The following is a 26,366-nucleotide window of genomic DNA, read 5'->3' on the forward strand; positions in this document are numbered from 1 at the left end:
ATTTTGTGTGATCGGGGCCTGAACATGCAGGAGGGTGAAAGGAGGGCAAGGAATAGAGTGAATTGGATCGATGTGGTATACCGGGGTTGACGTGCTGTCAGTGGATTGAATCAGGGCATGTGAAGCGTCTGGGGTAAACCATGGAAAGCTGTGTAGGTAAGTATATTTGCGTGTGTGGACGTGTATGTATATACATGTGTATGGGGGTGGGTTGGGCCATTTCTTTCGTCTGTTTCCTTGCGCTACCTCGCAAACGCGGGAGACAGCGACAATATATATATATATATATATATATATATATATATATATATATATATATATATATATATATATACACACACACACACACACACACACATACGAGTAAATAACAGAGGCATTGAGATTCCCATTGCAAATAAAAATGAGACAAGTTTGTCGAATTGTGTGCTAAAAGAGGATCTGTGATTCAGATCTGGTTGAAAAAAAAATAGTTGCTTTCATAAGTCGGGTAAGTGGAGTCGCGAGTCAAAGGGCATCATTCGATTATGTGCTAGCTGACAGGCGTGCAAAGAGAGACTTCTGGATGTGAACGTGTCGAGGATTGCAGGTGAAATGTCTGATGGCTTCATAGAGGGGATAAATAAGAAAGTTTATGGTGGCATTAAGAGAAGAGGAAATGATTTCTGTGTGAAAGCGGTGCTGTACCTGATCAAGCCTAGATAAGAGGTCACTGTGCTGAGGTTCTAAGAGATAAACATGGAATGGTGTATGATGAGAATAAATGAAACAAATGGAGTAGCAGAGAAATAGTAGCGAAGCGAGTGACGTGAGGATTTTAAGACGTGGACGCCTGAGGAAGGTTAGCAAGTGATGGAATTAGGCAGTTAGGTCACTAAGTATGGCACCTGCAGGGAAGTAGTGCAATTGGCTAGATGTAACAAAGGACAGTGGCAAATGTTTATGCCTCCCACTCGTAATTAGCGGTGATACATATTTCATACTTGATTGCCATTTCCCGCGTCAGCGAGGTAGCGTCAGGAAACAGACTAAGAATAGCCCATCCACTCATATGCACATATACATACAAAGATATATACATGTATACACATGTACATATTCATACTTGCTTGCCTTCATCCATTCCAGGCGCTAACCCACCCCACAAGAAACAGCATCGCTACCCCCTACTTCACTATTTCCACACATCTCTTCTCCTTTCATTACTTACTCGATCATACCACTTCACACCACATATCGTCCTCAAATATTTCATTTCCAATACATACACCCTACTCTGTAAAACCTATTTATAGCCCGTCTCAACCATATAACATTGTTGGAACTAATATTTCTTCAAACATACCCATTTTTGCTCTCCGAGATAACGTTCTCTCCTTCCACACATTCTTCATCGCTCCCAGAACCTTTGCCCCTACCCCACCCGATGACTCACTTCCGCTTCCATGGTTCCATCCGCTGGTAAGTCCACTCCCAGATACCTAAAGCACTTCACTTCCTCCAATTCCCCCCCCCCCCCCCCCCCCCACCCATTCAAACTTACATTTCAATTAACTTGTCCCTCAACCCTACTGAACCTAATAACCTTAGGGCTCTTATTCACATTTACTCTCAACTTTCTCCTTTCACACACTTTTCGAAACTCATTCTCCAACTTCTGCAATTTCTCACACGAATCAGCCACTAGAGAATGGCCACTATCAATGGAGAACAACAACTGACTCATTTCCCAGGCACTCTCATCCACAACTCTTGCATTTACCTCCCTAACCACCGCATCCATAAACAAATCAAACAACCATGAGGACATTACACATCCCTGACGCAGAACGACATTCACTGGGAACCAATCACTTTCCTCTCTTCCTACTCGTGCACATGTCTTACATCCTTGGTAAAAACTTTTCACTGCTTCTTGCACCTTACCTCCCACACCATATGCTTAATACCTTCCACAAATATACTCTTAATACCTTCCACAAATCTTCTCTATCAACCCTACTATATGCCTTCTCCAGATCCATAAATGCAAAATACAAATCCATTTGCTCTTCTAAGTATTTCTCACACATTCTTCAAAGCAAACATCTGATCCGCACATCCTCTACCACTTCCGAAACCGCACTACCCTTCCCCAATCTGACGCTCTGTACATGCCTTCACTCTCTCGATCAATACCCTCCTATATAATTTCCCAGGAAAACTCATCAAACTTATGCTTCTGTAGTTTGAACTCTCATCTTTACCCCTTTTGCCCTTGTACAATGGCATTATGCATGCATTCCTCCAATCCTCGGGCACTTCACCATGATCCATACATACAGTGAATATCCTCAGCCAATCAACAACAAAGTCACCCCCTTTTTTTTAATAAATTCCACTGTAATACCATCCAAAACCGCCACCTTGCCGGATTTCATCCTCCGCAAAGCTTTCACCACTTCTCTCTTAACCAAACCATTCTCTCTGACGCTCTCACTCAGCACACTATCCCGACCAAAATACCCTAAATCTGCCACTCGAGCATCAAACACATGCAACAAACCTTCAAAATACTCACTCCATCTCCTCACTTCACCATCATCTGTTATTACTTCCCCTGATGCCCTCTTCACCTATGTTCCAGTTTGCTCTCTTGTTTCACGCACATCTTATTCTCCCTAAAATTTAATGATATTCTATCGCCTCAATTCTCATTTGACCTTTTTTTTCAACCCTTGCACCTTTCTCTTGACCTGCCGCTTTCATATATACATCTCCCAGTAATATGCACTCCTTCCTTGCAAGTATCATCCAAAGGCATCTCTTTTCTCTTTCAATAACAACTTTACTTCTTCATCCCAACGAGCACTCCCCTCTCTAATCTGAACAACTCCCACCTATTTCGTGCCACATGCATCTTTTGCATAAGCCATTACTGCTTCCCTAAATACATCCTATTTCTCACCCACTCCCCTCATTTGCTCTCACTTTTTGCCATTCTACACTCGATCTCGCCTGATACTTCCTCACACATGTCTTCTTTCCAAGCTCACTTACTCTCTCCACTCTTCTCCCTAACATTTTCTCTTCTTTCATGAAAACCTTTACAATCTTCACCCTCGCCTCCTCAAGATAGTGGTCAGACGTCATTCCTACTGCCCCTTTCAGCACTTTCTTTTGCACGCCTATCAATCAACATGTAATCCAATAACGCCCTTTGATCATCTCTCCTATTCAAACAAGTTTATTTATGTATATATCTCTTTTTAAACCAGGTATTCCCAATCACTAGTCTTTTTTCAGCACACAAATCCACAAGCTCTTCATTTCCATTTACAACACTGTACACCCCAAGTACACCAATTATACCCTCAACTGCTACATTACTCACCTTCACATTTAAATCATCCATCACTATAACCAAGTCTCGAGCATCAAAGCTGCTGACACACTCAGCTGCTCTCAAAACACTTGCCTCATGATCTTTCTTCTTATGATCAGGAGCATAAGCACCAACAATCACCCCTCTCTCTCCATCCACTTTCAGTTTTGCCCACATCAGTCCAGAATTTACTTTCTTACACTATCACATACTCCTACAACTTCTGCTGTTTCAGGAGCAGTGCTACTCCTTCCTTAGCTCTTGTCCTCTCACCAACCCCTGACTTTATTCAAGAATTCCCCAAGCCACTCTTCCCCTTTGCCCTTGAGCTTCGTTTCACTCAGAACCTGAACATCCAGCTTTCTTTCCTCACACATACTACCTATCTCTCTTCTCATCTTGATTACATCCACACATATTCAGACATCCCTATCTGAGCCTTCCAGGAAGATGAGCACTCCCCGCTTGATTCCTTCTGTTTCTGTGCCAAAGGCGGGAATGCTACCGCCAGGCTATGGTCCCGGGTTCGATCCTGGCTGTTGGAGGTTTGCATGTTCTATGAAGGTGCGCTTTCCTATGCACTTTGTTCGTATTCATATACCTCCGCGTTGTACAGTTAGTTTCGGTAAAATGCTACCTGCTGGCTATGTGCGCCTGTTGGGAAATGACCGGTGTAGACCCCGTTGCTCACTAACGTGAGACGATGGGTATTCGAGTACATAGTATTCGAATAGTTATTTCCTAAAAGCCAGGCCCATAGCCTAGCGGTAGCATTCCCACCTTTGGCACAGGGGTCCCGGGTTCGATCCTGGCTGTTGGAGGTTTGTTTGAAATATATATATATATATATATTTATTACACTATCGTGAAGGCGAAGATTAAAACCACCCTTTTTGGAGACACTATGATATTTTTCATTATCCAGTACAGTTTCGACCTTTTACCAAAAAACGAAACTGCACTAGATTAGCAAGTATGTTATGTCTCCAGGAAGTGTGATCTTATCCTTATATCTCAAGGACTACTCCAGGACCAATTTCCATGAGTCCTGGTGTCATCCAGGACTTCATTTTATAGGATCTTGCAGGCCCAGGCTGCGCTACTTCCAGTAGCAGGCAAATGCAGCCTGCTTTGAAGAGATGAACAATTTGTCAACACTGTACTCCAAGTGATACAGCCTCGCCAAAGGAACTTTTCACTCGTGGTGTAACCTCTTGCAAGCAGAGTCCGGTAACACCTACAAATGCACATAACAAAGGAGAATAATGTTTCGATGTATTTCACAACGATCCCAATCTTATGCTTGTAGCTTCACCTCTTATATGCTTGTAGCTTCACCTCTTATATGCTTGTAGCTTCACCTCTTATAAATTTAAAGTATGTCCTAAATATTTTCTAAGCCACTAAGCGAGTAAAAGTGACCTTTGTCAATAAGGATGTACTTAGTTGAATCAACTGCGTCATAAGAATTTCTCAAGTCAAGTGAACTCACTGGAGTGAACATCAATCTTCGTTTAACTCACCAGTTGCCGTAGTAGATGAACTTAGTGGGTTCCTCCCCCGCGTAGAAGATGATCTTGGAGCCGTACTTGCCCAGTTCAGGCGTGTGTTTCTTTATCACGAGGGGCATACGGAGTCGCACGCCTTCCTCCGTCACCTCACTGTCAGAATCTTGTTGGTCCTCCTCCTGCATGACCTTGGTGGCGGCCTTCGTCAGGTTGCCCACCTCGCTGGCGGTGAGGTTGCCCATGTCTCCCATGCTGGTGGAGTTCAGGAGCAGGAGCGTGCCTCGCAGGCCTCCCTGTGGCAGTGGGTTAACACTGTTACTGTGGTACCGAGTGTTGGGCACAGGTCTGTGGTATTTAGGTATATCAGGAAATAGAGAGAGAGAGAGAGAGAGAGAGAGAGAGAGAGAGAGAGAGAGAGAGAGAGAGAGAGAGAGAGAGAGAGAATTAACCATTCTTATTGATTTCAAAATATCCTGGTGCTTCTTTCACAACTGGTTGAGTCTAGAGTCAAAAGTCTTCATCATCAAGGGAACTGGATGTCAATCTTTCAATTCTTCATCATTTCACTATAGATAAATGCATACATACATACATAGGTATAAGGACAGATATGCAATCAGATGTGTATATGGATATGTAGGTAGACGTAAAGACAGATGAACAGATAGATATATAGGCATTATGATGCTCCGCCTGCATGTAGTTTTCATAAATAAGATTTACTTAAGAGGAAGCAATTACTTACGTTCTACACAACACATATATACCCAAGACTCCAGTACGCTACACTACAGGTACACACGGGCCACTGTGGGACAGTTATGGCTCGCTCGAGAACGAACCAACACTGACAAGAGCCTGTGCCTAACCTAGTCTTGGCACCACACAAGCACACTAACACACGATGTAGCAGCATCATTATCAGCTAAAAGACTACAGCTTTGATGAGGGCCTTTCCCCCTCAAAAGGAACCCACCTTATCCTGCTTCAGCGTGTATTGCAGGATCACCGCATTAGGGATCTTTCATATACATATCACACTAAGTTATCATCATGAGAGCGCCTGAGAAACACGACTGCGGGCCAGGTGTACAATTCATCCACACACATAGAGGGAGAGGATTAACAACGTGTGCCAGTGGCGGTCATGCACACATCACTGCCTTATAGTGAGGCCAGTGGCTGACCCACCTTGAGAGTGTAGTCGATGAGTGCCTCGTACTCGTCCTTCTCTTGGCTCGTGTCGACCTCGTTGCCCTCCTGCTCCTCTTTGCCATCCTTGTCCTTCTTGCCACCCTTCTCCCTCATCATCCCCATCTCAGGGTTGAAGAAGTTCGGCCACCCAAAGTTGATCTTGTGCTCTGACACTGTCTTAGGCGCTGCCTCAGCTGTTAAGGAAAACTGTTTATTAATATACTTACTCTCACATACTCCAAACTAAATGACATGTTCTATTCTAAACTATCTTAAGGAAGAACAGACAGAATACCTGATATTTACCTAAGTTATGTATAAAGTAGTATAGAAGAAAACGAACAGACACAGAAAATGAATTTATGCCTAACTATAGAACTACAACTTTATGTTAGCTAGTTTCAGTTTCAACATTTTCATTCATCCAAACGTGATATCTATTTGGAATAGGCTTCAATGATAGTTACCCGAGATATTCGAAGTATTATATAGAATCAAAATTTAAACGTTAGGAAATACAACAGTTACATGACCTGATTTTGAAAAGTTTAAGTCACATGGGAATTTAAGAATACTAGAAGCGTTAGTGAAACACACGAGAGGTAAGAAAGCGAAGTGCTGGTATGATACAAAACAGTTCAAGAATGTTAGTTTAACAGCTACAAACTTCATGGAAATGGAGACCAGCAGGACTGAAATTCTAAAGTCACTTTCAAAGTAGGATAAGTGTGCTAGGATATGGCCGTCGTCCTGATAAAGTCGAAGAACAGTCTCTCGTCTCATTCTCCTATATATATTCAGAACATGACCCAGAGGAAGGAGCAAGAGGCTCTGTTGTAGAGAAGCAGGTTTTATCAGATGCTGCACATTATAACCCTGTGCAACTAAGAACTTCAAAATTGGATGAAAATGTGTACATCCCACATGTATTATTACGTAACACGAGTGTTTGGAGGAGAACCTATGTCGTACATAGCTATGCATTTAATAAAACAAATCGAATGCAAAGCTAATACAAGTGATGATACCCATGGCTGTAATTATCTATCTGTATTGCATGGGGAGGCCCCCATCCTCTTTGAGCTCTCTCTACTCTACTACCTAATTTTAAAACTTTTTTATGCAGTCCGCATGCACAATCTAGGCACCGAGATTATTACTCTCATCCATTATTCTTATACTATGTAAATACTGCATTACATATTTCCTAATAAGTATGTATGTTGCTGATTTGAATGGCTCTCAAAGACATATAGTCAATTAAACTTGAAAATATTCTGTAAAGTCTGAATGTAAAGTATACAAATAACTGTCAAAGGTGTCACATGGCGAGAGTATTGTAATACACCACATGTAAGGTATGCACATGGTCGTTAAGGGGCGCTATATTGGTGGTTGGTTGGTTTGAATGATTGTTTCGGTCATTAAGGCCGAGATCGTAATTCTATAACCAGTCTAAAGAACTTGAACAGACTCTCCAGATGGTCAAAATTATTCGAAGATCATACACACCCCCGCCGCATGTATGGCCTTTCCTTATCCTTAGTCATAAGCAAGACATATTGTTGAGTAAACGAAGATAACGAAGTTCTGATGAAAATGAAACCCGGTTTGGACTGACACTCAAATAAAGCTGATCATCATTATAAACATGCTTCGAACATGCTAACCCACACAAAGCCAGTGGTGTTTTGATTCAACGAAGCACCTAGTGTAGTGGCGTATACAACATACGATAAGACACAGATGTGCACATACATGCTCTTGTGAGGGGTACGATGAATAAGTTCATGAACAGCAGTCAAGGATATCCCCTAAATCATATGTCTGTCTTATCTGCTCTCACTACATTAATCTGCGTGTCCCTCATCCCCTCCCACTATCACAAGAAGCTTCGAAAGGGTCTGGTGTAGTGATCTCATGCCATTAGTAATACTTTGTATTCCTTCCTGCACTTATACTCTCTCTCTCTCTCTCTCTCTCTCTCTCTCTCTCCTCAAACTAGTCTCCAGATTCACCATCCACGAGCGTGTACAATGCCCGGCATGAGACCCACTCTGCCAGGCAGGTGGATGAGCGTACAAGCAACAGCAGCCTCGAGGTCCCCTCACTTACCCGAGTGGTGCTTCAGGTGAAACTCGCCCACCTGTCGCCGCTGGAGATTACGTTTAACTTTCTGTCACGTTTATATATATATATATATACACATCTTCCTTTCCCCTCGAGAGAAAGATTTATAAAAGTTAAGACGGAGAAACTTGTGGTTTCTCGCAGAGAATGTATGTGTGTTTGTGGTCTGCCTTCTCTTTGTACAAGGAAGCGCAGGGTGTTAATGGTATTTACAACAGCATCTTTAGCTTCGAGTAGTTGTGATGCGGTTATATCAATGGACGACCATTCATGACAATTCTTTCGTATTTAGTGATAAAACAAAGGCGAATATATGCAAGAAGACGGACAACGCTGTGGTAACTCACCTAAGTTGAGAGAAACAAGTGCGCAACCGTCAACCAATACACACACACACACACACACACACACACACACCTAAGCTACACAATGTATAGTGTGTAGGTGTGTGTGTGTGTACATAGTAATAAAGACATGGTCTATAAATATACAAGGTAGATAAGAAGGGACAACACAAGTGTACATCTCACCCCATGAAACACAAATAATGCTCATATACACACCTGGCGTAGGCTAGTGTGTGTGTGTGTGTGTGTGTGTGTGTGTGTGTGTGTGTGTGTGTGTGTGTGTATGAGTGTAATACATATGTGCGAGTAAAGATATGGTACATATATACAAGGTTAAGAGTCGCGGCAAAACGAGTGGGAAACTCTTCCCATAGTACCCAAAAAGTGGTCATGAATGAGACATACGCACATCAAAGGTACCTGTACATGTAAATAAAAAAAAAACACGATTCATCTACAGAGAGAAAATAAGATCCTGAACTCTGTTTGACCCAGGGAGAGAGAGAGAGAGAGAGAGAGAGAGAGAGAGAGAGAGAGAGAGAGAGAGAGAGAGAGAGAGAGAGAGAATGGGGTAGTGGGCGCACTCTGGCAGAGGAAGATGACCGGGTTGTGTTGAAATGGTTCAGGTATATGGAAACGACAAACGAAGACTGACAGAGATGATCCAAGTGCCAGAACTGGAGGTACATCAAGTAGGGGCAGGGGAAACCAAAGAGATAGAAGGACGGAGTGAAAGAGGTCTTAGTGTGTCAGTACCTGACATGCAGGAGGGCGAGATGCATGCAAAGGATAGTTAATTAGATCGGTGTGGTGTACAGGAGCAAAGGTGGTCAGAATCAGGGTTGTGGATGGTAGGTTTTAGTATTACTCGTAACACATGACAGCTACAAAGTGGATGTATGAAAACAAGACAGTTGGCAGTTTATCTCAAACGCTGCGTCATTAAGCATGGAGAAGCACACAAACACACACAATCTTATATATATATATATATATATATATATATATAAATATATATATATATATATATATATATATATATATATATATATATATATATATATATATATATATATATATATATATATATATTTCGTGATTTATTCACTTATAATTGCTCTAGTACCCACTCTTGAAAAGACACCGGTTTTACTCCAGGATCTTTATTTCGGGAGCTACTGCAGCTCCAAGCTGCGTTACTTCCAGTAGCAGCGATATGTTGAACTCCTTTCGCGTGGGAGGTCTTAAGCGATTTTACTCCTTATCAACAGACAATGGTGCAACTGACTCTGCAACTGCCGGAGTAACCGACTCAAAAACTGATACATCCACAAGTGATGAGTCTTGGCTCAAGGATATGTAATGAGTGTATTGACCTTCCAAGTTTTTATTGGTGTCTTTCCCCCTCCTTCCTCTCACTTTCAATGTCTGTCTATTTCACTTTTTCTCTCGATCTCTTTGCTTCTCTTCTCCTCTTTAGGCTCAGTGAATTCTCTCTATATTTACGTATGGAGTGCAGAATGTCTGTCATACCCCAAAAACTTTGACATACATGATAGGAAATATACATACATATCTTGCAACCATCATTAATACGTAGTCCAACTTTCAGTTGGGGGTCATATGGTAATAACATCCCTCATACATTAAAGTGACCACGTCACGAAAAAAAAAAATGTCTTTTCTAGATACGAATGAATTTTCAAGATATTGTTTCCACGAATTATCAGAACGGGGCAGTTCTCTTGATCCACGATTTGTAAACTCACAGTTCTCAGCCGCCTCTTTCCCAAGGATTTCGAGTGGGATGTTCATGGGAGGCGCTCTTCTCTCTCGAGCGAATACACTACGCATGTTAAATACAAGGCGGTTCTGGAGGTACGAAAGCCCTAGAGCAAAGTCATCTCAATTTGCTAATTTTCAGCTCGCTTGAGCAAGCGCGTCTGGTGTGTGAAGGGAAAATTGAGGCAGAATGTGGGGTATCTTAACGTAATTAGCTCTGGGCTATCGGGAATAGGGTAAATATGAAACTGACACGCAGTTTGGAACACATATGCAACCAGCATAAGGCAAAAACAAAAATGTGAAGATATTTCAAGGTGTTTGGAGAATCTTGGGTAAATATATGTTCTCACATCTTAAAAGAAGATACTGTTTGGCCTCAAGACAACCTACCGAGTACATAAATATTCGCATTAATGTAATCATAAATCAATTATAATCGATTTTCTTTCCTTATTTGGAGATTAAGTATAAAATTACACGATTGTCGGGAATGGAATACGTCAAAAAAAATGTGTGTCGTGAAAACCACCTGAAACGTAAATGTAAATGAACAAATAAATGGTAGATGATGATAAGTATGGAGATAGTAATGGCATATGTGAGAGATGTGAAGTTTGGAGAGATGGCTAACGATGTTGGATTGATCGCCAGGGGAAAGTAAATGAAATACAGGAAAAACGTATTTTTTCCTATGTGAAATATATTGTAACGAATGAGAAAGAATATTTCTAAGAAAATATAACTAAAGAGGGGATTACATGTTAGCAAGCTATGGAATAAGGATCAACGCAAAAGATAAGTAATGCGTAATGATGGAAACTGAGTTTGGAACAGGAGGAAGTAGAGATCAAATGTGAATAAAAACAAGGTTGTTAGGCTTAGCAGGGCTGAAGGACAGGTTAAATGGGGTAGCAGTTTCAATAGAGAGAAATGGAAGTGAAGCGTTTTAGATATCTAGAAGTGGACATGGCAGCAAATGGAGCGATGGGAATGGAAGTGAATTATAGGGTGGGTGAGGAGGCGAAGGTTCCGGTAGCGCTGAAGAATGTGTAGAAAGAGAGCGAGTTATGTAGGAGAGCAAAAATGTGTATACCTAAAAGTGTAGTAGTTCCAACAATGTTATATGAATGCAAGACATGGGCTACAGATGTGTGGACGAGGGTGGATGTGTTGTAAATGAAATGTTGAGGGACAATTTGCGGTGTGAGATGGTTTTACTGGATAAGTAATAAAAGGTGTAAGAGAGATGTGTGGTAATGAAAATTGTGTGGCTGAGAGCATTGAATAGGGTGTGTTGCAATGGATTGGACATACGGACCGAATGAGTGAGGAGAGGTTGACAAAGAGAATATACTGTCAGAAGTGGAACGAACAAGGAGAATGGAAAAACCAAATTGGAGATAGAAGTATGGTGCGAAAAAGATTTTGAGCAATCGGGCTTAAACATGCAGGAGGGTGACAGGGGTACACAGGATAGAGTGAACTGGGACAGCGTGGTATACAGGGATCGACTTGCTGGCATTGGACTGAACCAGGGCATTTGAAGCGGCCGGGTTGAACCAATGAAAGGTTTGTGGGACTGGTTGTGGATAGGGAGCTGTGGTTTTGGTGCATTACACGTAACGGTTAGAGGTTGGGTGTGAGCAAACTAGGCCTTTCTTTGTCACTTCCTTGCGCTTCCTCGCTAAAGCGGAACACGGCGATCAATCATGGGATATATATATATATATATATATATATATATATATATATATATATATATATATATATATATATATATATCTTCATACTATCCGCCATTTCCCGCGTTAGCGAGGTAGCGTTAAGAACAGAGGACTGGGCCTTTGAGGGAATATCCTCACCTGGCCCCCTTCTCTGTTCCTTCTTTTGGAAAATTAAAAAAAAAAATAAAAAACGAGAGGGGAGGATTTCCAGCAGCACAGACCTACCCAAAAATTCCAATCCAGACATTCATTCTACTGCAATTACAGTGATCCACAAACAAGGACACAAACTGTGCATTCAAGCAGTTGTCTCACTTAAAAAAGATACGCTTGACAGATACCCAACTCTTTTAGATACACTGAAGAACTTCATAAGGTTGTTCATCTCTATAACAATAAGTATATATGAAAGATATACACCACTGAAGCACTGTTTGCTTAATATTTCAAGGGGAAAGAATCTGTCAACAACCTATGGCTATCCCCCTAAAATCTCAATATGAATAGACTTCTTAAAGATTTCTGCCTTCTTTTTAAGTCCACCCAGTGAATTATCTAACATAATTTGGAAAAGCTTAGTTTCTAGCAGGAGAGCCAAGTGTTTTTAAGTAACAAGTATAAAGCGATATATATATATATATATATATATATATATATATATATATATATATATATATATATATATATATATATATGTATATATATATATGTATATATATATATATATATATATATATATATATATATATATATATATATATATATATATATATATATATATTGATAATATGACGATCTCACCAATTGGTAATAACTTTCTGAAGGGGTAAACGCACTACAGGAGTAGTTCAGATAATCTTCTTAGATAAATCTTTATAACACCATGTTTCAAGGAGGAAATCCGTCTCATCAGATGCAAACAATTCAGTGCTTCAAATTGCAACACAGGCAAAATAGCTTGTACACCCTCTTACGGCCATGCCAGAGTAGAAACACATCCCTGAAAAACGTGTGTAAAGTTTCTATAAATAGGAAATATTATCTAAACTCCCAATGAAGTGCAATTACCCCTTCACACACACACACACACACACACACACACACACACACACACACACAGTGCGGCAACTCACAGTGACTGACTATCTCTTCCTGCCACTCACCGTGAAGCAACACCAGTGAGACGCACAACCCCAGGAGCAAAAGTCTCATATTGTCCGCCTTGGCTGCTTCCTCACTCACAGTAACCACGTCCTTCTTGCAAACTGTAGCCTTGGACACCTTCACAAAGACGTGTGGTAGTTATTCAAGTTCGGTTCTAAAGTCTCTTGATTCACTTCGAGTTCAAGCGACGCTAGAGTTCATTCCGAGAGCTTTTACTATATAAAACTCTTCATCCTAAATCGAATCTTTCCGTCCTCACAACGTCAGAATAGTGACTTATCTGCACTACAATCAGAGTCCTGCACGTGTGACCAGACGAGACGCAGGACCAACCTGTCGGAGCTTCTATGACAAGAAGCAGTTGACTGGGTTCTGAGTGCTGCGCTGCGCACCAGGAAGAACGCCAGACGGACGGCGACCCACTTGGCTTTCTCTCAGTCACTTCTACACTCTACCTGCTGACATCAGGGGAACAAGGGTCTATGTGTATCTGGATCGCTAACGTTGGACATCACGATGACTCACACAGTCCTAATATCTTGTCAGGGTGTTTGGACGATTTCGTCATGAACTTGTCTCTTGCACAGTATTCGACTGAAAGCATAGTCTTAAAGAGATCCCGACATCAAATATCCTCTAATAATTCCACAGTCTGATTAAGGGTTAGATTAGAATAAATACAACACACGAAATAGTCATCGAGTCTTTACCGAAGATTTCCCGGTATTTAGAACCGCTAGCATATAAGGCCTTGTTACCCTCACCTGTGTGCCAGCCATCTGTTGCCTCCCGGGGAAAGTGGCCACAACGAACTCCCAACCACCAAACACCTGGGAAAATGACGCAAGTCCAGACTGCTGCTCCCTCCAGTGTATGCGTCTCAAGTCCCATCTTTACACACAGAGTTAATTACAAAATGTGCCTATTATCTCACAGAGACACGGAAATAGATCGATGGACACACGGTAACTACTACTCTCCGAGCATGCGACGAGCGCTGCCATGAGAGAAAACCTTTAATACTGAGCCACAGAGAATCCAGATCCACGTACGGTTACTCAAAGTCTATAACTGCAATTGAAGAACCATATTACCGTCACATATCTAAGTGATCATATGCACTGTTGAGAAGAATAAGTGACCACTAGGAAGTGTCACTGCACGAGCTCAGCCGGGTGATATGACTTCTACGAACAAATAGGAGGATCTGACCCTTTCATTAGGTTGATCTTCAATACAGATCAGCCATTTGTTCATGATTTCATACCACAATATGTAGCCTGCATTCACAAATATAGTTTATATATATTAAGTTAGTATTAAATCTCTTGATTTATCTTTCGAGTTTATCTATTTATTGCGTGAGCTTTTACTATATAAGCTTTCATGCCAAGAAATCTCGTCAACAACTCCAAAAGGCTACCCCCTACAACAGATTTACATGACGTCACACCGCAACAACAACCAACCTTTCATGGCTTCTATCCAAGCTCAATTGCCTGTTCATCACTGCGCTGACGCACCCGAACGCCAGACGACGGCGCCCAATTGCTTTCTCCTCCTTGCCCTCCTTCACCCTCCGCATTCAGGGCACCAGGTCTATGAGTAATCTGGATTCGCAACTCATCATTCACATACCACATTTGGTCCTAATTCTTGTCGGTTTGCCACCATCATCAATGATTGTCCTCTTGCACAGTATTCGCTAACATTTCTCTCAAGTGCCCAAACATTTCAAAACTACCCTATTCCACAGCTCTCATCAGCTTAATTAATCACAACACTCTTCGATTATCGATTCGATAACCGAAGATCTCCCATTTGACCGCTAAACATCTAAGCCTGCACATCCTCCTCGTGCGCCAACCATCTTTGCTCCCGGCAACATACACAATGTTGAACCAACCACAACACTGAAAATGACCAATGTCCACTTGCCTGCTCCATAGTTGACTTCCCACATTCTCAAGGTCTCCCAAAGTTTAGTCCCAAAAGTGCCCCACTTTGGCTACAGGAGGAATATAATCTGTTGGGACTGAAGAAGCTGGAATGAGCATGCGAGTCCGCCTGAGGAAAAGCCTTTGGAATCTGATGCAGGAGAAACCAGATCACGTACGGTTTACTAAAGTCTAATGAATGAAGAAAGCTTAATACGTCACATAATCAAGTGTATTATGCACGTGAGAAGATAGGTGCAATAGAAGTGGCAGTGAGCTTTAAGCGGAGATGAACTTGAGGAAAATTAGAATCTGGGAGCTTTCATAGGTTGATTTGGAAACATGGAATCTATTTATATATATATATATATATATATATATATATATATATATATATATATATATATATATATATTCATTTTGCTTTGTCGCTGTCTCCCGCGTTGGCGAGGTAGCGCAAGGAAACAGACGAAAGAATGGCCCAACCCACCCACATACACATGTATATACATACACGTCCACACACGCAAATATACATACCTATACATCTCAACGTATACATATATATACACACACAGACATACATATATACACATGTACATAATTCATACTGTCTGCCTTTATTCATTCCCATCGCCACCTCGCCACACATGAAATAACAACCCCCTCCCCCCTCATGTGTGCGAGGTAGCGCTCAGAAAAGACAACAAAGGCCACACTAGTTCACACTCGGTCTCTAGCTGTCATGTAATAATGCACAGAAACCACAGCTCCCTTTCCACATCCAGGCCCTACACAACTTTCCATGGTTTACCCCAGACGCTTCACATGCCCTGGTTCAATCCATTGACCACGTCGACCCCGGTATACTACATCGTTCCAATTCACTCTATTCCTTGCACGCCTTTCACCCTCCTGCATGTTCAGGCCCCGATCACTCAAAATCTTTTTCACTCCATCCTTCCAACTCCAATTTGGTCTCCCACTTCTCGTTCCCTCCACCTCTGACACATATATCCTCTTTGTCAATCTTTCCCAACTCATTCTCTTCATGTTACCAAACCATTTAAATACACCCTCTTCCGCTCTCTCAACCACACTCTTTTTATTACCACACATCTCACTTACCCTTTCATTACTTGACCAAACCACCTCACACCACATATTGTCCTCAAACATCTCATTTCCAACACATCCACCCTCCTCCACACAACCATATCTACAGCCAACGCCTCGAAACTATATAACATTGTTGGAACCACTATGCCTTCAAACTTACTCTCTCCGAGATGACGTTCTCGCCTTCCACACATTTTTCAACGCTCCCAGAACCTTCGCCCCCTCCCCCACCCTGCGACTCACTTCCGCTTCCATCTGCTGCTAGATCCACTCCCAGATATCTAACACACTTCACTTCCTCCAGTTTTTCTCTATTCAAACTTACCTCCTAATTGGCTTGTCCCTAAACCTTACTGAACCTAATAACCTTGCTCTTATTCACGTTTACTCTCAGTTTTCTTCTTTCATACACCTTACCAAACTCAGTCACCAGCTTCTACAGTTTCTTACCCGAATCAGCCACCAGTGCTGTATCATCAGCGAACAACCGACTCGCTTCCCAATCCCTCTCATCCACAATAGACTGCATACTTGCTCGTCTCTCCAAAAGTCTTGCATTTACCTCCCTAATACCCCCATCCATAGACAAATTAAACAACCATGGAGACATCACACACCCCTTCCGCAAACCGACATTCACTGGGAACCAATCACTCTCCTCTCTTCCTACTCGTACACATGCCTTACATCCTTGATAAAAACCTTTCACCGATTCTAGCAACTTACCTTCCACACCATATACTCTTATTACCTTCTACAGAGCATCTATGTCGACTATTATCATTTGCCTTCTCCAGACCAATAAATGCCAAATACAAATCCATTTGTTTTTCTAAGCATTTCTCACATACAATCTTCAAAGGAAACACCTGATCCACACATTTGATACCTACATCAGTGTGTCTGTGTACACTGCATAAGGTCGAGTGGATCTAGGAATATTACTGGAATAGAAATGTAAATATCGTGAAAACGTGATACGGGTAATAGAAATGATAAGATAAAACTTCGTAGGGAGGTTAATCAAAACCACGAATAATCCCATCATACATGCAATACTCTCAAACGTGTGTCCATGAATAAAGAAATGATACACAATATTAAATTCCTAAGACTCTTAGTCAAATATCCCAATGTTAAAAAGCACTTTTGAAACAAACATTTCTAATCTCAAATGAAACTTATCTAAAAACACAACAACATTGTAGCTCCCTCGTTAATACCTCCCTGCACTAACGAAAACCCTTGCTTACATTGGGCTATAATGAAGAAGGCAGTTCCAGAGAGACAGCCAAATATCCCTGAGAGGGATAGATATACATCTCATCACTTGTGAATGTTTCGGAGTGTGTGTAACAGATGTACCAAGTTTCACCATCATGGAATCATTCCTTCAAAGTCGAGAAGAAAATTTCCTTTCACTATATATGATTATATTAAGAATCATACCATACAGACACGCACACACAAACATCGGGAATTAGGAAAGTTGATTTACAGGGAAAGCTTTAAACTCTGGTTTAATATTTGCCGACCTTGAAAGAGAGAAGTTTGAGGGGTGACTTGATCACAAGCTTTCAGCTTTTAAAACAGATCTTCGAGAGATGTAGGGCGAGACCAACGCGAGAACATAACATGAAATTAGGCAAGAAACTTGAAAAAAGAAAAAAGAAAGTACTTTTATGTTGGGCAAACGGAACAGAATGACAGAGGACATGCTTAATGCAGAGATCATACGTAACATGTAGAAGTTGTATAATAGAAAATGAGACCCACTAAAGTAAATTTGCCTTCCCATATAATACAAACATAACTACACGAACGTCAACATCAGTGTAAACAGAGTGCAAGACGATACGTTTACGAACTTCTTGGCGACGGGGTCGTCCACCACAGCGACCATACTGTGTGAGTGCGTGCGTGTGTATATGCATGTACATCTGTGTGTGTGTGCGTGTGTTTGTGTACGAACGTATGTGTGTGTGTGTGTGCGCGTGTGTGTGCATTTGCGAGTGTATGTGTGTGTGTAATTTCCTATGTGTATTTACCTAATTTTGATGTCAAGGGAGAGAAATGTACGGTCGTGGATGTGCGTGTCACCAGGAAGTGAAAGAAATACATGTGTGCATTCATTAGCGCATCATCGTGAAAGCAGCTGGAAGGCAGCTGCATGAAGCAAATTGCAGCTTGAACGAAATTATATGAGCACCTTATTACGTCTCCTGTCTCTCACTAGATATGCACAATGGACATTACAGTCAGCTGCAGCAAGGTATGCAGACAGACAGACGATATACATGTTAACAAGGTGCACGTTTCACATCACCAAGCTGTAGCCGGCCTGGCCCTGTCGTTATAATTACCCAATATAAAATGTTATACACATACGAGCCTAACTTTTCTTTTTTCTATGATATTAGTCGCAGAATTACGGTAGGTTCTCTCGATTTCCCGAGGTCTCAAAGCCCCTGGTCTTGCTATAGGGAGTATGGTAAAAATACACATTTCTGATCATCTATATGAAGAATCTTACATGAAAGGAAAGTGTGTGTGTGTGTGTGTGTGTGTGTGTGTGTGTGTGTGTGTGTGTGTGCGCGCGCGCGCGCGCGCGCGATTTAGATCCTATATTTCCCGTTATTCAGTAACGAAATTCAGTGCTTTGTAGTCATAAAAACTGTCGTTCCTTTTATATTAAGGCGTCAATATTCATGTGTATATCAACAAGGTACTGTATTTGCCAGATTGAAGCATAAGGTAAAATGTTAAAATCTGGAATACTTGCATCAAAATAAGATCTATAATTTCCGGAGAAGGTATTACAATTGTATACTGTCTCAGCGATTCTTAACTTATTACTGTGAAAACGAATAATATCCATATAAATTCGATGCAAGGAAAAACTTTCTTTTGCATCCTCTACAAAATGTCGTCAATACCTTTCCCAGTCAAAGTCATTTACGACAAAATAAAGCACTCAAAACAGTGACTGGTTGCCACCACATACGCAATAAAACAAAGACCCTTCAGTCCAATCCCACATTAATTTGCTTGGTACTCATTTTTTTTCAATAGTACTGGACCCTTCCTATGATATCGAAAATACACCATAACGAACCATCAACCGTCAGAAAGAAAATCTAACCCTTCAACCTATCCATACTCACGGTTCCCACTGCCCCAACAAACACAACACTGCTTGGAATGACCTGAAAAATACTAAGACAGTCACCCCTCTCAACTCTACCACACACACATCCAACTAACTACACTCCCCAGACATGTACGAATTACTCTTTCTCATCTATACTTTGGACCCATTGTTCTACAATATCACGCTGAAATAACATCAAGACCGTTCATGTTCAATATGCAATTACCAAAATGAAGACACTGAACGCTTAATGCTTAGTTGCCCCGCAGACTCCTTACACATACCCACAGACAAGCAGGATAGAAGGGACTCCTCGGGCAGGATATAATATATATATATATATATATATATATATATATATATATATATATATATATATATATATTTATATATTGGAAAGGATCACAGTTCTGCGCGTGATCATGTATATTCGTAAGAGTCTACGATATATATATTCCTGGGGTAAGGGAGAAAGAATTCTACCTACATATCCCCTGCGTATCGTGCAAGGTGGCTAAAGGGGGCGGGAGCTGGGAGCTGGAAAACCTCCTTGTATTTCAATTTCTAAAAGAGGAAATACAGGGAGTCAAGCAGGAAGTGCTCATCCTTCTCCGAGGGTCAGGCCGCGGTGTCGAACTGTATAAGAATGTGACCAAGATGAAAAGGTAGTATGTTTGGGGAAAGAAACCTGGAAGTTCTGGGTAAAGGTAAGAACAGATTGGAAATGAATTAGGAGTAAATTTAGGGGTTTGTGAGAGGAAAAGATCTATTGATAAACCTTAAGCGGAATAAAAGGATGTTAATGGAAGGAGTTAAATAATGCACGAAAGATAAAAGTATGAACATTGGTGATGAGGGTAAAAGGGGAAGTGATAACAGGTTGTGATGAAGTAATAAGATGGATTGAGCATTTTGATGGACGGTTGTACGTAGCTGATGATAAGAGAGGGAGATTTCGGGTGTTTTGGTCTGGATGGTATGCGAAGTTGTATGGGGAGTGGTATGGTGAAGAGAGAAGAGGTGGTGACAGAGTTGTGTATGGTGAAATGCAGCGAGTCTGCTAAAGTGGATGGTCTTGCCTTTTAATCTATCAAGAAAGAGGTAATTGTGCTGTTGCTTTGCTGGCAAGGATTTTCAGCGCATTCAGTGGATTTTCATGCATGGATCATGGTAAGGTACCTGAGCAGTAGCGGAATGTATGTAAAGTGTCATTGTATAAAGGCAAGGGGGCTAAAGGTGAGTATTCAAACTACAGAGGCAGAAATTTGTCGAGTATACCCGGTAAGTTGTGTGGGAGGGTATTCACTGAAATGGTGAAGGCATGTACAGAGCATCAGATTAGGGAGGAACAGCATGGTTTCAGAAGTGGTAGGGGATGTTTGGATTTTCTTTTCTTCTGCTTTAAAGAATTTGTGTTAAAAATACTTGGTAAAACAGATGATTTTGTATATGACATTTATGGATCTGGAGAACGCATATGATAGGGTTGATCGAGATTCTTTGTGCAAGGTCTTAAGAATATACGGTGTAGGATGAGAGCTGCTGGAAGCAATGGGAAGTTTTAATCAAGAGTGCAAGGCTTGTGTACGAATAAAAAGAGAGAAGAGTGAATTGTTCCAAGCGAAGGTTGGTCTGCTGCAAAGGGTGTGATGTCACCATGGTTGTTTAATTTGTTTCTGGATGGGGTGCTGAAGGAGGTAAAGGAGAGTGTCTTGAAGAGAGGGGCGAGTATGCAGTCTGTTGGGGATGAGAGGGCTTGTGAGTTTAGTCAGTTGTTGTTTGCTGATGATACAGCACTGGTGGCAGATTCGAACGAGAAACTGCATTAGTTTGTTAATTAATTTGTAAGAGTTCTTGATAAGAGAAAGTTGAAAGTGAATAAGAATAAAAGCAAGGTTATTAGGTTCAGCAGGGTTTGGGGACAGGTGAGTTGGAGTTTAAATTGAAATGGACGTAAATTAGAGGAAGTGAAGTGTTTTAGAGACCTGGGAATGGAGGACACGGTAGCGAGAGGAACCATGGAAGCGAAGTGTGTCATAGGGCGGGGGGAGCAAAGGTTCTGGGAGCGATGAAGAATGTGCGGAAAGACAGGACGTTATCCGGGAGGGCAAAAATGGGCATGTTTGAAGGAAAAGTAATCCCAACAATATTAAATGGATGCAAGGCATGGTTTATAGATAAGACTGTGCGGAAGCGGGTGGATGTGTCGAAAAGGGGATGTCTTGAGGACAGTACGTGGTGTGAGGTGGTTTGATCGAAGAATTAATCAAAGGGTAAGAGAGATGTGTGGTAATAAAAAGCGTGATTGAGAGAGCAGAGGAGGGTGTGTTGAAATGGCACGGCCATATGGAGAGAATGAGTGAGGACAAGTTGACAAAGAGGATGCGTGTGTCAGAAGTGGAGGGAACAAAGACCAAATGCGAGATGCAAGGATGGAGTGAAAAATATTTTGCGCGATCGGGGCCTGGACAGGTAGAAGGATGAAAGGCGTGCATGGCATAACGTGAAATGGGACGATGTGGTACAATGGAGTCTACGTGCTGTCACTGGACAGAACTAAGGCATGTGAAGCGTCTTAGGTAAAAGTCACGGAAAGGTCTCTGGGGCCTGGATGTGGATAGTGAGCTGTGGTTTCGGTGTATTACATATGAGAGCAAGAGAATGTACGTGTGCGAATGTGACCTTTCTCGTCTATTCCTGGCGCTACCTGATCACAGTGGAAACGGCAATCAAGTAAGAAAAACGCAGAATCAAGATTAAAGACGTACTAGATTGCTGAAGTTACAGTTTGACCGTTATTTCCAAAGTGTGACACCTTGACCGCTGTGGCATATAAGAAGGGGTGTGTGTGAATTTGCTCTGATGCTTTAAAAATTTAGCCTAGAAGTTAAGTGGTTATGCTAGCCTAAGATCTTTGACATGTGTGTGTGCATAGCTTCTGTCAGGACTTTGTGGCTCCAAAGAAATGAGAGACACCCCTGACATTTTCGTTTTCTATAATAGAGCTTCAAAGAAAATGCTATATATGGCTGTCTTAAATAGAAAATGATACAGCTTTTGCATGCGAGTTTATACAAATATGCTCTTTTAGAACTCACCACTTTTGTAGCAGTTTGTCTGCATTCCAAGCAAAGACTTTTCACTACAGGATGGATAACCTGTCCGGGCCATCCACAGAAGCCCTCTCCTGGTGAAGAGGAAAGAAATAGGTTGACATCCTGAAGGGAAGGTTTATACGTAGAAATGCTGATTATCCTAAATAAAGAGGTATGGTGAGGAATCCTTACTGTATGCAGGAAACGATCACCTAAAAGGTCAAGGCAACAGAGGTGGATGATTTGATCACGATGAATAAAGAGAAAAGATGAAATGAACAAAACGAGTGAAGGTCATATGGTGTGAAGAAGGGATAAAAAAGAAGCTTGCATGAGCCTGTTATGATTGTATGGCCATATAGTATATTGCAATATATCTTTGAAATTTCATACTGCATACACTAAACTATTCTGCACTATACACTCCAATTTGGTTGATTGGTTGGGCTTTAGGCCAATCCACTGGCTATCGACGATGTTTTCATCAAACAAAATATAAACACTTTCTGCTGGTGTTTAAAATAATTCCATAATAATGCACAACCTCTGTCGCTACCTATATGGGCCCTTGATGGGAGCAGATTATGTTGTACGAAGTCGTTTGAAAACAGCATTGGTAACAAAATCATGTAACAAGGTGCCGATTAACGTATCTGTATCTGCTTTCATAAATTACTTTTACACCAGAAAAACAAAAGCATTTGTTATCCTTTTTATTCATGATTTACACCTTAAGCTTAAATACTACAAATCTGTATGACAGTTTCATATAGCCTACATTTGTAAAACTGCACAGTCTGTGGAAAGTCTCAAGTGATTAGTAGTGTATGATATATGCATCAACGTAAATTTGCATCTCCGTCTAATCGCCCCTCAACCCCAAAATAAAAAATCCAAAGTAGACACTGCTTTAATGATTTACAGAAAACGAGCTCTATATCTATATGAGAAAACGAGTTTTTTAGGGTAACTTCATGTATTCGACATCGAGCGTGGATCGATTAATCAGAAAGCTTTCAGTATGAATTGGAATCCGGTTAGATATTCCTAAAAACATATAGCAGGATTCTACTTCTTGATATAATTTCCATGGATCAAGTGGTAAGATGGATATACACAAATGAAGATGACATGTATCCTTTTGAACTTCTCTCAGGAGAGAGAACAAAATATGATTTACCGATTGTTTTTGGAACCTTTAAGCTTCATGGATACAAACAAGCGAGTGACTCAATATTTAGAAAAATCTCTCTTAAAAAACAGCTTCCGTGCAAAATGGGAGCGTGTGACCTCTATTCCACCCTCGTTAAGATTAGGATACGAACAGTCGAAGGTACACACTTCCAGCAAACAAGAAGTCAGTTTTACCAAACACTTTTAAACTCACGACAGCATGTTATTAACAAACTTGTTTCCTGTGTCCTAGCGGTACATATACTTAGAGAAAATTAAGAAATTAATAGATAACTCGTGAAAATAGATTAAATAATCTTGATTCCCTGATTACAGGTATCCACCAGATTAAGCGAGATGATAATAGTGGGACAAATGAATATGAAAACTACAGGGAAAAGACTTAGAAACCAAGATGCATAATAATTCAGTTTCTTACAGAAAATAAAGCTTATAAAATGTCAGGTCTTAAGACCATCTGTAATTACCTGAACCCAAACCGGTTTCCACGGTCGAAATCATAACATTCATGTTACAATTCTTTACGTCTTTAATAAAGGAAAACTCAATGCCATTTTTCTTGGTCTGAAAGTTACAGGTTTTAACTGATAGCTGTACTGACTGCACCTTTAACTCTATGACGAGGAGTAATATTAATATTGAACTTTTCCATTTTAAAGACACAAACTGCAACATGAATGTTAGTGAATATCTACATAAGGTGCGCAGCTACGTCAAAGGCAAAATTTGAAAACTATATAATCCATCTTGAACACGTTATAAAATTTCATGACATGTGCAATCCCAGACCTGGATATCACGAGCCACACACACAAATGAATGGAGACAGCACAACGGCTCCTACACACAATACTAATGTACATATATATATATATATATATATATATATATATATATATATATATATATATATATATATATACACCTTTGACACACGTATCCTCTTTGTCAATCTTTCCTCACTCATTCTCTCCATGTGTCCAAACCATTTCAACACATCCTCTTCTGCTCTCTCAACCAAATTCTTTCTTATCACCACACATCTCTCTTACCCTTTCATTACTTACTCGATCAAACCACCTCACACCACATGTCCTCAAACATCTCATTTCCAACACATCCACCCTGCTCCGCACAACCCTATCTATAGCCCATGCCTCGCACACATATAACATTGTTGGAACCACTATTCCTTCAAACATACCTAACAACCAGGCCCTGCAGACCCTACCGTGGTTATCCCTAACCGCTTCATAGGCCCTTGGTGCAGTCTATTGACAGTCCTTTGACATTCTGAACAGTCGGGAAGTTCCAGCTTCACAACCTTCAGCAGGGAATACATCGAACAAACGTCTCTAACGCTTCTGACAACTGCGCTCGCTTCTCTAACCGTTCCAGTCATCCATCAGTCATATCATGACCTTCTCTAAGCCTCTTTACTCCTCCCATTCCCTCCAGTTCCAATTCAGCGACGTAAAACTCAATTGAACCGCTTCACATTTTTCCAAGGAGATCCAGACTACCCACAGCGATAGAGGCACTCTTCAATTGTTTAGTGCTCTCCTTCACGATCGTCCCAGGCTTTTCTTAACTGTTCTGGTTCTCGTCAAGCATTCAAAGTGCTCCTTTGATGTTGCAGCGTCTCTTTAACATTGCAGACTTTTCCGAGTCGCCTCACACTCTCCCCAGCCACGCGCTCTTCATACAGCAGTTCTTGGTTCCCTTTATATTCCCAGATTTCTCCCAAATGTGAACTAAAATGGTATTAAACTGCTTTCCTTTCACGCTCGACCGAGAACCCTCGGCAAAAAAAAGATTCATGAAACATTCAGAGTATTGGCTTTTCTAGACGAATTAACACATTACTATTCTTGAAGGGAATAGTTAGATTTCACTATAGTATTTCAACATTGGGAATACTAAAGCTACGACTCCCATTATTTTCATATTTTTCTTTCCATTATCATCAGTGACTTACGTTCTATCTCTCGCTTGCACCAACGTTTCTTTTTCTCTTTCTTCTTTCTGTCACTGCTGATGATCAACGTGTCACTATATGCTCTGCAGAGAATGAACAACTAATCAATAATGTTCAGTGCTGGATGGAACACCATAAGTTCAGTCCAGACTCTGCCTGGTTGCGGGATGACTGAAACCCGTACGTTCTATTCAAAACAGTTCATCTAAAACTTCCTACGCATGCTCAGTCTCTCTCCTCGTACCATCACTTACTGGACTTGTATTCTCTCACTCTTTCCTTAGCATCCTGAAGTGGTGAGGACATGCAACATCTATTTCAACTATACAAAACGGTTTCCTGTCGTAACGAATGATATAACGTGTATTGTGGTCATGACGTCAGCTGTTCCATCTCTCGAGTAACTGCTTCAAAAATATCGTTTAGAAAACATTTGGGAAGGAGTGTTAAGTGTGATCCGCTTTCGTGATCTGACGTGAAATCTGATTTTAGAAACTGGGTTGTCAGGGATCGTCTTACTTTTGAGTTTATGTGATCTTTTGGATGGATATCTGGTGACGCTGACGGATGCGTTCTATCCGATTACTCTAACCACACGAAAGACTCGGCCGAAAAAGATAAGGCCACACCCTGACGGTGGTGTGATATATATATATATAACCCGGAGGGTCGGCTC

The 26,366-nt window shown here is 41.1% G+C and overlaps 1 protein-coding gene across 3 annotated transcripts in view; it reads right to left on the reverse strand.

Annotated features, from left to right (window-relative positions):
• LOC139755029 (uncharacterized) overlaps nucleotides 1–26,366 on the reverse strand; it is a 99,277-nt gene that overhangs the window by 55,735 nt on the left and 17,176 nt on the right. For 2 of the 3 annotated variants that reach the window (XM_071672984.1, XM_071672983.1), the window contains exons 2-4: nucleotides 22,522–22,610; nucleotides 6,064–6,260; nucleotides 4,888–5,165 (exon numbers count right to left, since the gene is read on the reverse strand). In XM_071672984.1, coding sequence (XP_071529085.1) covers nucleotides 4,888–5,165; nucleotides 6,064–6,260; nucleotides 22,522–22,610 — 564 coding nt within the window. Of the gene's footprint in view, nucleotides 1–4,887; nucleotides 5,166–6,063; nucleotides 6,261–13,215; nucleotides 13,560–22,521; nucleotides 22,611–26,366 lie in introns of those variants that run through there. The other variant, XM_071672985.1, reaches the window with a different exon arrangement.

The sequence above is a fragment of the Panulirus ornatus genome, chromosome 18 (assembly GCF_036320965.1).
Source record: "Panulirus ornatus isolate Po-2019 chromosome 18, ASM3632096v1, whole genome shotgun sequence".
In the NCBI taxonomy this organism is placed as follows: domain Eukaryota; kingdom Metazoa; phylum Arthropoda; class Malacostraca; order Decapoda; family Palinuridae; genus Panulirus; species Panulirus ornatus.